Source organism: Echinops telfairi, unplaced genomic scaffold, assembly GCF_000313985.2.
Source record: "Echinops telfairi isolate 266 unplaced genomic scaffold, ASM31398v2 ScPeMD7_6;HRSCAF=24_0, whole genome shotgun sequence".
Taxonomy (NCBI): Eukaryota; Metazoa; Chordata; class Mammalia; order Afrosoricida; family Tenrecidae; genus Echinops; species Echinops telfairi.
Genome location: NW_022103902.1, coordinates 12,152,868 through 12,168,247, shown reverse-complemented (window position 1 = coordinate 12,168,247; position 15,380 = coordinate 12,152,868). Strand labels below are relative to the sequence as shown.

Here is a 15,380-nt window from a genome sequence, read left to right as displayed (position 1 = left end):
GGGGGGGGGGAGCTGTCCACACAATTGGGACTGGGGCTGGGCCCTCAGACCCCTCCACTGGCTCCCCGCTCCATGCTTGTATGCTGCATTTACATCCCGGGGTTGAAGTCTGGTCCCACTTTCCCTGTGGAGATATAAACAATACCCTTCCCTCCCAATTTTCTGGTCAGGCCGCAGGAGCTCAGGGCTGGTGAGTCGTAATTAGACACCATCTTTTCTCTGAAGGCTGTCATCTTGGCTTTCTGCAAGCAAGTTCATACATTCCGTATACTGCAGGGTAATGAGCTTTCCTACAATCCTGCAGTACTCTTAATCCCTTCACAGCCACGAAGAGATGAATGCAATATGCTCTTGGGTTGTGGCCTGTAAAATCATTCAAGAATGAAGATCCAGTAGTGGTTGTCGTTTGAATCTGGGATGCCTGCACTGAGAAACTCCTTGGGGAACCATGTAGATTTGTGCCAGAGATAGCAGATGTAAGATTCTGCTCTATACGCTGATAATTCCTTATCTGAGTAGGGACTGGAATTGGTGCTGTTTCACCTCCATACACCAAGAATTCATTTGAAGCATGTCTGGCAGTGGTTCCCATAGGCATATCATATGAGTGGTCTGACGAGAAGTTGTGTGGAACCAAGACAAAGTCATCCATGTCACCAGAAGAGTTCTTGCTACTAGTACTGGTAGAATCGTTGGACACTTGTAGATAGTTGGGAGGGCCCAATGGAGGGGAAGATAAATTTTCTTCTTGAACATGCTGCATATCTGGAAGGGTTGATGGAGATGCAAAACGACAAGATGGAGAATTGCCACAGGAGCTTCCAGTGACAGAACCACCATTGATTGGTACGGGAACTGGGCAAGATTTTTTTACTGGAACTTGCTCAAGAAAAGGATGGCTAAAAAATGCTTTAAAGTCCATCCTATCTTTTTGGTTTCTTTGGAGTAAACCCAAAAGGAGATTCGCCAAAAGAGGTGATGTTTCACTGGGAATACTAGGCATTAAGCTCCTGTGGTTTTCATAAAATATCCTTAGTTCTTGAGGACTATTGGCCTGAAAAGGTGGTTTTCCAACTAGGCACTGGTATATTACTGTTCCTATGCTCCACAAGTCAGCTTTAGCATCATAATGTTGAGACATAATAACTTCAGGAGCCATGTACATTGGGGAGCCACACAGTGTTGCAGCCATCATATTACTGTGTAGATAACGAGCAAACCCAAAATCCGCTATTTTGATGTGGATAGCACTGACACTGGACTTTCTGCGATTGGCATAGGACAACAAGATGTTCTGTGGTTTGAGATCCCTGTGGATTATCCCTTTGCTGTGAAGGATTCTCATGGCAGCTGCAATCTGATGCAAAAAAACTCTGATAGTATCTTCACTGAGAGTACCTTTAGCTTGCAAATAATCTGCCAGATCTCCACCATTGCAATACTCCATTACTAGAAAGACAGAATTAGGTAACTCCTGGACATCATAGAGTGCTACAATATTTTCATGCTGAAGTTCCTTTAATATTTTAATTTCCTTGCCAAGCAGTATTTGTGATTTTGACAGGTTCTTTTTATTAATACTTTTAATAGCTACCTCCCAATCAGTTTTCTGGCGGTGCCGCCCCCGGAAGACCACTGCGAAGGCTCCGTGTCCCACGAGGTCCCGCTTGCTGTACTCAAAGTCGCCCACCACTTCCATGGCCGCTCCGGGCGCGCTGCGGCTGCGGCTGCGTCAGCGGATGGAGGCGCTCAGCACCGCGGCCCCGCCAGCGCCGAGCACTCGCACGGCCGGCCGTACCCGGGCAGCGCCGTCCGCGGGCCGGGGCAGGCGCTCATGCCGAAAGGCCGCAGTGGAAACGCGAGGCCGCCTTCAGCGAGGCCCCACCCAGCCCCGGACACTCTTCATGGCCCGGGCACCGCAGGTCAAGGCTGTTGGAAAAGCGACCCCAGTGCGACCCCGCCGTCACTATGCGCCCAGGAGCCGCACGCGCGCCTGGGAGAGGAGCAAGGGCCGACCCTCCGCATGCCCGTCCAGCTCGGCCCCATGGCAGTCTTGTAAGGGAGCTGCTACCGCAGCGACGGCGACCGCTCGCAGGCCGCCAGCTCTCTGTGAGTTCTATGCCACAATTGCAATGAGTAATCAAACCCTGCAGAGAATGAGTGCGTTGGGAGAGGGTGTAGGTGTCCGAAGTGGTAAAGGAGGAAAGAAGGTGGAGGTAGGCTGTACTTCTGCTTCTGAGGAATTGACCATGGGTTGATACGTATGGCAATTATTTTTTCTTCAAGTTTAATTTTTAATTTATTAGAACCCAGTAAGTCATTTTTAAAAATCAGAGTTTACATCAAATTAACACTTAATCCAGGGCAAAATACATTTAAAAATCCAAACTTCTATGGCAGAAGTGAAACATTATAAAACCAGCATGTCTAATGCAGAATATAGTTGTCAGAATTTAAAGATATTCATGTAGTATTTTATAGCACCAAAATATTAATATAGTCAGACATGTCATCAATTAGATAAAGGTTTCTCATTTTATAAAATAGCTGTTCTTTAATGAAGACATGAAGAAATGAAGAAATGAAGACATTTCACTGTGTTTGTAATAAAGATGAAGGATGTTTGTAATCACATAATATATTAGTGAAGATCCCATCAACCTCATATTTGCTAGACTTTCAAATTATTTAAAATGTATTTTTCTTTCTTGACACCATTCAGTAGAATGTGCAACATAGTTAATCCTTGTTTTCTGATTTAAAGCACTTTTAAATCCTATCCTCTTTCCCCAAAATAAACAGTTTTGGTCATAAGTGCCAATTGTTAACTCTTTTGTAGAATGGCTACTGTTAATAGCATTTAAATATGAAATGCTTTTCTTTTTCTGAACTCAGGTTGTAGTAAAAATTCAAATTTACAGACATAAAAAAGCATGATGTTCACTTGCTAGGGGTACAAAAATTATGTAGTGACCAGGAAAAGATGCAATAATTTCAAAAAAAAATTTTCCCCACAATATCAAAGTGAGCAATGCTTGCCTCTTCTGATCAGAAGAATCAGGCTAACAAGGCATTGAGAAGATGGTTCACGGACTTTAAAAACCGAGTTCAAGATAATTGATGCCGATTTTTCGAACTTTAGTTTTGGGGGAAATGACTGAAAGAACCACTCCTAGTATTAACTTATTTTTAATACTGTAAGATATTTACAAGTGAAAACCATCTAATTACCTGCTTTAGTTCTTTTGGCATAAAAGCAATCATTTGCTTATACAGTAGCTATTAATTACACAGCACTGTGCTTCTGTTTATCTGTGCAGCAATAAAAACATCTGTTAAATTCCTTATTGAGCACTCCTGAAGAAGTCTAGGTAAATCAGGTCCCTGAGACTACCGGAAAAGCTTTGAACTACTGACTGCACTGCCTTTCCACATGGAGCCACCCCTTTCCTAAATCTGGCATCTCAATCATGCATAGCTTCATCCATCTGAGCTCTGCAGCTATACAAATGTTAGCCAGTGCTGCCTATAGTTTAAACACTACAGGTATGAGATGAAAAAGAAAATAAAACTGACACTGTATTGCCCATTGTGCATTCTGTAATTTCATGAATTTAGTAAGGTGTGACTCCTCGATATTGGCATGCCTTCGCGGGCTGCCTCAGTTTCCATCAGGCTTCTGCCCAAACACACTAGTTCTCGTGTGAAATCAAAGAAAGAGCGAAGTGATGTTTGCACTTGTGCTGCCCAGCTGCTGGTTTCTCCCAGGTTATATAACTGTTCTAGCAACCAGGAGCCCCGGGGGTGCGGTGGGTTAGCATCGGGCTGTGAATCGTGAGGTCAGTGGTTTAAAACCACCATCTGCTCTCAGGGACGCTGTCTGCTTCCTTTATACAAGGTGGCTATGAACTCGAATGCACTCAATGGCAGTGGGCTTGCTTTGGAGGCTCATTATGTGTATCCCTTCCTAAGAAGCCAGAGACGAGGGGCAGATATAACAGAATCCTTGGTTGTGTTAATAAGACTATATTAACGTATAAAGAGTTTTTCAACGAAAAATTTGCTCACTGTGGTTATGTGATCTGCAACTTATAAACTGTAGAGCAGTCTTTTTTCTTGTTTGTCCATTTGGGGAAAGAATTAGACTCAATAAAATCTAAAATGTACATTAGTTTGCTTTCAATGCAAAGATGATAGTTTTGCTTCCTTTGTTTTTGGCTCAATTGTATCATAACCAAAAAAGTCTCTGTTGATAATATGATATAAAAAAGTGCCCATATGTACAGGGTACATTCCTGCATCAAAGTTTTTACTTAAATCTATCTCAATGTATCTTTGCAATGGAGACAGTGGAACTGGGCACCAGAAGCCAAAACACAACAAAGTCAAAATGATTCCATTTTATAACACTTTTTTTAAAGGGCATCATTGAACCTTTGCTTTCCATAGTTGGTAGGAGCCATTTGAAGCTCCGTTCTTCATCATTTTACTTTGCCATACATTGCATGGCAATCACCAACTGTATCCTTGGTAACCTGCGTTAGCACATCGTTTGAATTCTGGGTTCCCTCTCCAAGTTTGGGCCTGGGATCAGAGGGCATCTGGTATGAAGCATCAGGGTTTCCATTGTGGGTCATGTGTGAATCTAGAGCCATATCTTGGGAGAGCGGCTGTCCAGGTGAAAGGTGGGAGATGGCTTGAGGACTTTCCTGTGGAGAAACTGGAATGGGGGCTTCAAAGAAGTCGGAAGATCTTCAGTGTTGGCAGGGTCATGCTCTGCTATTGCAGGCATCCCTGCCTCACCACCTCGCTTGATTTGGTCTTTCCCGTGTGGACTGGGATTGCTTGAGGGTTCTGCGTTCTTATCTGCAGTATTCTCACCTGCTTTTGGAACCTTTTTAGATACATCAGTTTCACCCCATTCATTCCCATCATTTGACGGAATCTTGCCAGCCTCTTGCTTTTGTTCTTGCAAAAACGGATCTGCTAACTGTTTAATATTTTCTTCATCTTGTGCTCTTAGTTCCTTCATCTGTGGTCCACACTGAGCACTCTAATATTCTAACCACTTCACAAAGTCAGTGTTGTTCTTCCTATCGTCTTGAAGCTGGTCATCTTGTGGAAGAAACTCCTGAGGAAGCTCAATGAGTTCCTCCTTTAAAGGATAGATGCCTGCCCTCTGCTATGATATGTTGTTCTGTAATTTAACCATGTCATCCTGGCATCTCTTCCCCAGGTCTTCCCTGGCCTGCAGCTGGGTCCTGGTGGCTGTAGTCTGCCTCCTTCTGGTCGATCTTTTTCTGTGTGTGCAAATTCACCAAGAGCAGGTCCGAATTGTGTTTCTCCAGGCGACAGTGGGCCACCTGGGTGCACTGGGCCTGGCTCTGAAGCTCGGCCACTTCCTCCTGAAGCAGGACGTGGAGGGAGGAGATGCCCCAGTAATTGAAGGTGAGGATGGTGAACATCACCAGCACAGGGGAGGGCAGGGAGTCAGCCCGCTGGTTAGCCCCAAACCCTACCATGACACATCCCCAAAAACCTAGAAATAGGATTGCCCTGTGATCCAGCAGTCCCATGTAAGCACATATAGCTTTGATATCAGTGATACAGATAGACCGATACACACCTATGTTCTTTGTGGCATTATTCACAATAGCAAAAAGATTCAGTTATGGATATTTTCTAGACATAATCATATACCTTGAGGGATTGGTTTACTGCATGTGAAGGCTTAGAACTCTACCTTTGTGGGACAATTGCCACAATAGAGTTCATAGAGATAATGTTATAGATCCTACTTTGTTGAGTAGTGTACGGGTTTTTAAAGCTTATAGGGGACCATCTAAGGTAGGTACAACTATTGGTCTTTAATGGACCAGAGCAAAAGAGAATGAAAGAAAGTCAAAGATTCAAAGAAGAAACTATTTCTATAGATAGCCTACACAGACTATGACCTTATCTGCCTTTGGCTCAGAAGAACTAGATGGTGCCCAACCTCAATGACCATTTTGTCCAGAAACACAATAGATGGTCCTGGATAAAAATGTGTGAAAAATGTAGACCCAAACCTAGATTTCTAAAAATAAAGCCAAACTTATCGACTGGTAGAGACTAGAGGAAGCCCAATTCATGACCTACGAAACCACCCCCCAGCCCCGTTTTGTCAGCTATAATACCTTTTCAAATCTTCTGTATTGATATAATTTGATATCAATGGATTGACTCAGTGACTGCAATAATGGGCTCAAACATAACCATATTTGTGAAGAGGCTGCCGAATTGGGTAGTATTTCCCCTGCAGTACATAGGAGTTGCAATGACACAGGGTCAACGCAACAGTACCTTACAAGGTTCAGTTAAGGCGTCCCTGAGTTGCATAAAGAGCTAAGTGCATGGCTACTAATTGGAAGGGTGGTGGTTCCAGTTGACCCGGAAGTGCCTGAGAAGAAGGGCTCGGTGATTTGTTTCCATAAAGATTCACTGCCATCGGGTAAATACTGATTCATAACAACCTTGTAAGACAGGATAGAACTGTTTCTGAGACTGTGACTCTTTATAGGGAAGCCCCTTCTTTCTCCTGCTCCAGCCATGGAAATCCAATGGCACACAGTTCTGCTTTGCAACACATGTGATCACCATGGGTTGCAATCAACACAATGTCAACTAGTTTAAGGTTTTTGCTGTGCTCGGGGAAATTAAAGCCACGCTGTATTGTTAGAACTAATAATATTAACTTCAACTGCATGGTGAGATTGGGTAACATTTAAAGTATAGAAATTTAAAAGATTATAATAATCCAAGGCTTAACTCCAAGTATTGAGTTCTTGGAATAATTCAAAAGCTCCTAACACGGGGGAAGCCTTACCAAGTGAAATTGAAAAAAGGAGCAAATACCACAGTGTTTATCATATTTTTGCTCTCATTACAGGCTCTGAGCACTAAGACACACAGGGACAAAATATTGTGCAAACACAACAGAATCCCTTCCATTATTCCTTCTGGGGGCAGGGTGACAGGATTTAGACGCATTGTTTTCTGAGTAGACAGGGAAGAGAATGACAAGAGACAGTAAACAGAAAGAGATGATTAACCCAACTGTTTCTGATCGCTCAGCAGTCTCATCTTTAGATTCTTCGACACCTCTTCAGTTTGCATTTGTGGATGCACATCCTGGGTGTTTGTACGTATGTGCTTTGCTTACCTGACGAGTCTGTAAACTTGAAGACAGCACAAAGGTGTCAGAGGGAAAAGTACAAGTGAGAGGAGAAGACGCTAGAGACGGTGAAAAGAATCGAAGAGTAAAGGAACAGGAGCCATTCGGTAGAGACTTGACCGGGATCTCAGAAGGCATCTGTCTCCTCTGTGGTCAATGTCTACTCTGTGGTCCTCCACCAGGCTTCCTGTGTTGTCACTCTTGGGGCAAGGTACTTCTTCCTCCTTGTTTCACTCTGTTCTATTTTGTTTCCGTTGTCTCTAAAATATACAACACCGGGACCATTTCTACTGTGTTGAGTGTCATCTGATCCATTGCTTCTCATCGGATCCAGCGGACCACCAGTTGAGGATAGAATCAGAAAGAAGAGAATTTTCCAGCCACAATGCTGGTAGTTATAGCTTCTGCCTCTTAGGAATTTGCAGTTGGTAAAAGCTACAAGTTTAACCCAAGTATGTTGCTCTTTATTTTGAAAACTGTGCTCTCCTTAGAAGCAACACCGCTTCTCCATTGCTAGCTTCATTAGGAGCTATCACATATTTTATCCCCTATACCTCAAACACACTGCCATCCAGTCTATTTTGACCCATCGTCACCCTCTAAGAGAGAATAGAAAGCTCTCAGGGTTTCTGAGACTATAGATTTGGACACAGGCAGATGGCCTCACTGTTCTCCTATGGAGCAACTGGTGAGTTTGAACCACTGACCTTATGATTAGTAATCCAATTTGTAATCCACTGTACAATTGAGACTTTTGTCTATTTCCTATAAGGTAACATCAACTCATTTTGCCAGTTCTTGATGCAGTAAACGTTAGGCGCCCAGGTATATTACAATAATATAGTTTATGGGTTTGAACAGAAGGTGCAAAATGTATGTTCTAAAGCGGTGGTAAGTTGTGAAACCGTAATGAAAATAAAGCATTGTTAGGTAATGGTAGAGTGGGTCCTTATTGCTAGTTGCGCTACTTTAATTGCGTGGTCTTCTGGCCAGAAAGAGTTATGCCACACATAAGAGGTCGCAATTCGATACTTTTTGCTTGTCCTGGGCAGCTCTATGTCTCTCTCAGGATGGCTTTCATGTGTTTTGTTGTTGTTGTTGTTTTCTTACAGTGTATCAGACCATTCTTATACACTCCACTGACAGTGTATTTTCCATTGGTTGGCTTTTGTCTTCATCAGCAGAAATGGATATACTGGACTTCAGGGTTGAGTAGTTTGAGGTAGGCATTATCTGGATGGTCTGAGCAAGTTTGTGGGGCAGGTGGACACGACTAGAAAGGACCTTGGCTTTAAAGCTTGCATTTCTACCTCCGAATGTAGCTTCCAAAGCATGGGTCGTGTAGCGCTCTGCATCTAATAGCCTCCCTGCCTTCTTTATCCGTCCTAGCTTGAACACAGCTAAAGCTACGGTGATCATTGTCCCAGAAACCCTTTCATCTCAGAGACTAGTACCACCATCCAGATGTCCAGGCCAAACACTCGGATGCCATCCTCCCCTTTTACCAACCCATCACCGATGCTGCCTCCCTATAATCAATCTAGTACCAAGTCGTGTCCATTTTAGGCTCAAAGCACGAAATATGTTCTCTTCCCTTCTGTCTGCATGCAAAGCACCACTCACACTCCTCTCTGAGGTAGTCTCTTCACTTAGCTTCGCATTTTCCGTCCTGCACACCTTCACTCTATTCTCTCAAGTTGCAACCAGCATGCTCTTTGTATAATACGAGTACAATTCTATTGTCAATGTCATGCCAGCCTTTTGTTGTTGGTACTTCAAAGCCATCCCACGGCTCTTAAGATAAAAAGCATAGCTTTGAAGATGACAAAGTTTAGTATGTAGCAAGGACGTCTCTATTCCCCGTATATTAATCTATGCCGTGCAGTCTCACAGGCATTTCCACGTTTCTTGAAATACAGTAAAGCTCTTCCCACATGCTGCTCCCTGTCTCTGGATCACTCATTAACCCGCACCTTCACAATCCACTCCAACAATGGCTCCGTCCTCCCACCCACCCCCATGCACGTGTTACTTCCTTGGGGATAATTTTCCCAGCCATCCACATCTTCTCTTTTATAGCACCTTCGTGGCTATTATTATTATTAGCACTTACCACTTTTGCAATTTTACACATACATGTGGAATTCTTTAGAGGTACTTTGGTGGCTCTGTCAAGGAAGTGTTGCACTGCCAAACTCAAGATCAGCATTTCAAACCCACCAGCTGCTCTGTGGGAGGAAAAGGCTTTCTGCTCCCTGAAGAGTTCCAGTCTCTGAAACTCTGCATGGGGTCTCTAAGAGTTCACTCAACCGAATGGCAGTGGAGTTGTTGTTGGACAGAATGATGGAAGTTCCTTCTCTCTCAACAGAGGTTCCACCCTTGCCCACCCTCCTTAGCCCACATGGATGCTTGTGCTTCCTTCCCTCTACCAGTTGTACTCACCACTGGTCTGAACAAAAAGGTTGTAGATTTTAGTCCAAGTGCCCTCTGGATAGAGAGTAAAGCTGCACTCATACTTTCCGCTGAGTGAGGAAGACAGGTTCCTTAAATGCAAAGTCCACCTTAACACGTTGTGGGGCATTTCCGTGAAGGACACCAGGGACTCACAGGGACTCTTCTTGGCACAGCAGAAGCCATGCTGAGGGTGATAAACGGCAATCAGGTTCCTGTGCGTTGGGACCTTGGACCATTGCATCTGCACCAGGAAGGCCGTTTTCCTTGTTTGACAGGTCAGGTTGACTTCAGAACCAGGTAAGGCATAAACATCTTCACCTGCATTGATTGTTTCTTCCCACACTCCTGAAAATGAAGGAAATCTGTCATCAACTGCCATAGAGTAACTCTCTTAAAAAAAATTATTTTATTGGGGACTCGTATAGCTCATCACAATCCATCCATCCATCCATTGTGTCAAGTACCTTTGTACATATGTTGCCATCATCAGTTTCAAAACATTTTCTTTCTACTTGAGTCCTTGGTATCATCTCATTTCCCCCTTCCCCTACCCCTCCTCCCTCATGAACCTTTGATAATTTAGAAAATTTTTTTTCATGGCTTACACCAACCCCTATCTCTCTTAACCCACTTTTCTGTTGTCTGTCTTCCTGTACAGGGTTGTATGTCGATCATTGTAATCGGTTCCCTCTTTCTCTCCTCACCTTCCCTTTCCCCTTCTGGTATCACTACTCTCCTTATTGGTCCTGAGGGGTTTATCTGTTCTGGATTCCCTGTGCTTCCAGCTCTTATCTGTACCAGTGTACATGCTTTGGTCTAGCTGGATTTGTAAGGTAGAATTGGGGTCATGATAATGGGGGGGGGAGCATTAAAGAACGAGAGGAAAGTTATTTGTTTCCGTGGTACTTTACTGCCCCCCCTGACTAGCTCTTCTCTTCCTTGTGACCCTTCTGTGAGAAGATGTCCAATTGTCTACAGATGGGCTTTGGGTGTCCACTCCACCCTCCCCCTCATTCACAATCATATGATTTTTTGTTCTGGGTCTTTGATGCCTGATACCTGATCCCATCAACATCTCATGATCACACAGGCTGGTGTGCTTCTTCCATGTGGGCTTTGTTGCTTCTCTACTAGATGGCCACTTATTTATCTTTAAGCCTTTAAGACCCCAGATGCTATATCTTTTGATAGCCAGGCACCATCAGCTTTCTTCACCACATTTGCTTATGCACCCATTTTGTCTTCAGCGATTATGTCGGGAAGGTGAGCATCACGGCATGCCGGGTTATTAGAACAAAGTGTTCTTGTGTTGAGGGAGAACTTGAGTAGAGGCCCAATGTCCACCTGCTGCCTTAATACTAAACTATAAATATATGCACATAGATCTGTTTTCCTATCATTATATTTAAATATATTTACATATGTACATGCCTGTATTTAGACCTCCATAAAGGTCCTTTGCCTCCTAGTTCTTTCCTCTGTTTCCTTTTACTTTCCTCTTGACCCACCATCATGTTCGGCCTTCATTTGGGTTTCAGTAATTCCTCTTGGCTACGCTGTCCTTGATCAAGCCCCACCAGGCATCCTACACCATCCTTGTCATAAATTCTGTATCACTTGTTGTTCGCTTGTCCCTGGGATTGTTGGCAGCCCCCTTCCTTCCCTCCCTCTCCTCCTCCCCCTCTCTCGCATAGAGTGACTTTTAATCGACAACCCCGATTTGTTTGCTGAGGTGAAGGCACAGCAGAGGAGGCTCCTCCCTGGCAACCCTAGTGGCAGAAGAGAGCATTCTGCATGGTCCTCCAAGAGGAGCGAGAGACTCACTGCAAACAAGGGAGCATCGGCTTAGGGACGCTGGAAGGAGTTAGACTTTTGAATATCTAACATTGTCCATTGAACTGTCCTCAAAAAAGAATAGAATAAAAGCTTAATAGGACAGTCCACTAGCAAAACTTATTAACACAACCCTTCTTAGATTTGGAGGTGGGTGAGCAGTGGAAGTCAGGGGTAGAATCATTGTTTACCAAGTTCGGGACCTCATGCCCAGCCACAACCCGACTGTCAGTGGAAGTTTGCATTCCATGTTATGTTGCACAGGGTCAACAGAGCTTCCAGACTAACACAGGCTGGGAAGAAAGGCCTGGTTATCTCCTTCCCAAACCAGCCCATCAAACCCCTCTGGATTTCTCCTGATGCCCTCCACAGCTGATTGCAGGGATGGCCCAGGGCTGGCGGCACTTGCTCCATTGCATGGGCTCCCTGTGGGTTGCGAGCTGATGCAACAGCCGCTAACAGCAACATTTCTTGTTGAATATCATTGACTTTTCTTTGGTTATAAATCAACCGCTGAATACCATACCCACTGCTACTTTCAGAAATGGCGCACATATCTGATGTGTGTAGCAGTTTCCTGGAGGCACTGACAAAGGGTTTTACATATCTTATTTCATTGAATTTTTCTCACGCAGCGGATGAGTGATGCTTTTAATCCCACGTATCAACACAGTAACCAAGATATTAGATGATTTGCTCGAAGCCACAGCTCCAATAAAGGAACATGAATTCATTTGTCCAGAGCCTTTACACCTTCCACAGACTCCAACCTGCCACCCAAATTCAGTTAGGAAATTTGACATGCAAATTTCTGAGATAGGTAGAAATCAAAAGATTCTCTATGTCTTAAGTCTCCTGAGAGATGATGGAGGGGAGACACTATCTCAGGTAGAGATTCTATGAATGATGGGCTGTTTGGTTCTTATAAGCAACTCTCTGAAATTCTATACCCCAAAGAAAACTGTCTCTCATTGATTCTTTTACCAAATGGCACAGGGCACTTAAAATACGCTCCCCACCGAGCCTTTCACATGTCCTCCACAGTGGGGGCCTCGGTTTCAGAAATAACATGGAATACTGAGACAGCAATGATATATCATTGTGACCAGTACCACCAAAACCCATGAAGAGAAATGATAAAAAAATGACAAGCAATTGAGAAGAAACAAGGCTTTCAAAAGCACCTGACAAACGGGAATTATTGCACCTTTATGGAAGCCAAAGTTTGAGGAGGCAGACGTTAGTGCAGTTTGATATAGCTGAGCTGCCTCGGAGCTGTCCTTTGCCTGCTAATATGATCTTATCTATGGAATTGTCTTCCAAAGTTCTCTTTGATTTGAATCGCCTCCTTCAAAAGCTTCATTCTCACTACCTCTGAAAAGCACAGTTAATTTGAAAGACACTCCGGCTCCCTGTAAGACTCACCTATACCTTCTACCTTCCATTTTTAAACAGGCCCGTTAGGCACTGGTTCCCAGGATAAGGACCCACTTGGTCTCCTAGGTCTCTAACCACACAGACCTCATTCCAGCTCAACCTACGTCCAACTCCCCAAGACCTCAGCATTTTGGAGGAGAAATGCTTGCTCTATCAAAAACCCGTGGGGTCCGTGAGAGAAAACAGTTTCCAAAGGATCTGTGAGCGGTGATGGCTCGGTGGTTATTTTTTCCCTTTCTTCTTTTTGGCGAGTACCCTGGAGCTGTTTGGACTCCCCGTCAGAGAGCATTTCGTTTCTAAGAAGCACCATTTCCCAGTCACCCCAGAGATCCTCCTCAGAAGGAGACGGGTGAGAGTGCCCCTGAGCAGTGGCCCACACCAACCATTACTCCCGTCTTGTTTGTAGCGTTTGCCGTAAGCATCTCTATCCTCCGACATCTCTCCGCTAGCTGCCACTTAAATGCATAGCTGAGAACCGTAGCGAGGATCTGCCCTTTGCCGATCATTTCAGCAGCAGGCACGAGGCATTTTCAATGAACTGAGGGGACTCCACTTGCCCCGAAAGCACTGATCTCACGAGAAAGACAACGGGGAGGCTCACCCCTGAGGAAATGGATCTGGATGATGGCACACATGACGCAGTAAGTCCACTTCGTCTCCATTGTCTCCCGAAGGCCTCACATCAGCGCGTCCACAATGATCACAGAGGCCAACTGCTGTCTCTCCCTCAGCGAACCCCAGCAACCTGATTCGTGCTAACAAAACCCCAAATCTACCACAAGCCTGTGGGTGTTCTTCACTCGGCTGGACCCCAGGAAATGAGACGCAGACAGGAAGGCAGTGTGGTTCAGAAATAAAAGCATAACCTGACACAGGATAGCGTGCATTCCAAAATCTTGTGTGTCACCTTCTTTTAGAGACTGCCCGGCACCCAGAGATTGGACTCTTCAGAATCGCTGTGTCAATCAAGCAGCTTTTACAGTGTAAACACAGGAAATCGTGCACAGCCACCATTTGCACATGTGCTTTTTAGACTCTTCGGTTCAAGAGCACAAAGTCATTTCACAAATGCAAGCTCGGGGCCTCTGGTAATGGTTTTCCTGTTCAATTTTTCAAAGTGTTTTCTTTCCGGAATTGCTCCAGGGCGTAAGAGCAAGGAGAGAACACATTTCATTTTAATACAATCTGAAAAAGAACCGAGAGTAGCATCCGATATTAAGCTGGATTTTAATTTCTCCCTTCCTCTATGGAAGGAGTCCCTGGGCAGTGGAAATGGTTCTGCATTTGACTATGAAGCACAGGTGGTCAGCTTTAAGTCTATCCAGAAGCAACTCAAAAGAAAGGCCAGGCCATCTGTTTCCAAAAGTTTACATGCTTGAAAATAACTGCTGAGTGTAGCTCTACCCTGATATGCCCCGGCTGTCTTGAGTCAGAATCAACCCCACAGCAGTGAGTTTTGTTTAAGTGAGAAGGGAGGGCTCATTTTTAATCCCTTGTTGGGATAATCTGGAGATCAGACAGAGAAGAGTCCTAGGGTGGCTGGATGCCTGGTGGGAATTGCTTCTCTGTGTCTTTGTCAACAGGCAGGTAGAACAAGGCAGTGACGGTCAGAATGCAAAGGCAGAGAAACTTCCAGTCCAGCCAGGTATTCTGGTCTGTCCACCTAACCATCCACTTACAGAGGGCTGAATTGGGCTGCAAAGAAGTGGCTCCGTGGTCAAAATATCTGGCTGCTCATGAAAGGACTTGACAACCATTTCATGCCAGATAATGATTGTATTGCTTTTCCCGCTTACAATGAAACAGTCCAGCACCTAGCCCCCATGTACTGATATTAAAAAGAAAAACAAAAAGACGTTAGGCTAAGATCTAGAGTATGCATTTAAGGCAGAGAATAGTTTTACCAGATTAATAGTTAAGATAGTTTTACCAGATTATCATCACGTATATGTTAACCCCTCCTGTGTGAGAACTTTTGGGTGTGGAGGATGTAGATAACATTCAGATGCAATGTAGAGTCAGTGCCGCTCAGGAGATGAGACTTTAGCAAGTGAGAAGGAAATGTTCACACAATGGAACGAAGACTGCGGTCTCCCTTAATGTCCAATCTGCCGCACACCTGCATTTATGGATTGATTTGTATCCTCAAAAAAAAAGTTGAATTCTTAATCTCTGTTGAACCTGTGGATATGAGCTCATTTAGAAAGGAGGTATTTGCAGACAGAACTAGTTAAAATAAGGTCAGATTGACGTAGCGTGGCCCCTAACCTCTTTTTGACGGATGTCCTTACCAGAAAACTGAGGGCCACAGGAAGCCAGCCATGGGTAGGTGGAGGCAGCAGGGTAGGTAATGCTGCCACAGCCAGTGCATACCAGGGACCACCAGAAGCTAGAAGAGGCCAGAAAGGGTCCCTACCCTGGAGCCTCCAGAGCGGGTGATCCT

The 15,380-nt window shown here is 44.5% G+C and overlaps 1 protein-coding gene and 1 pseudogene across 1 annotated transcript in view; both read right to left on the bottom strand.

Moving 5' to 3' along the window:
• CD96 (CD96 molecule) overlaps positions 1-13,606 on the bottom strand; it is a 133,699-nt gene extending 120,093 nt beyond the window's left edge. The window contains exons 1-2 of the mRNA XM_045286196.1: positions 13,539-13,606; positions 9,656-10,012 (exon numbers count right to left, since the gene is read on the bottom strand). Coding sequence (XP_045142131.1) covers positions 9,656-10,012; positions 13,539-13,599 — 418 coding nt within the window. The 5' untranslated portion in view covers positions 13,600-13,606. The remainder of the gene's footprint in view (positions 1-9,655; positions 10,013-13,538) is intronic.
• Positions 4,416-5,522, bottom strand: LOC101644782 (annotated as a pseudogene).
• Positions 13,607-15,380: the final 1,774 nt, after the last annotated feature.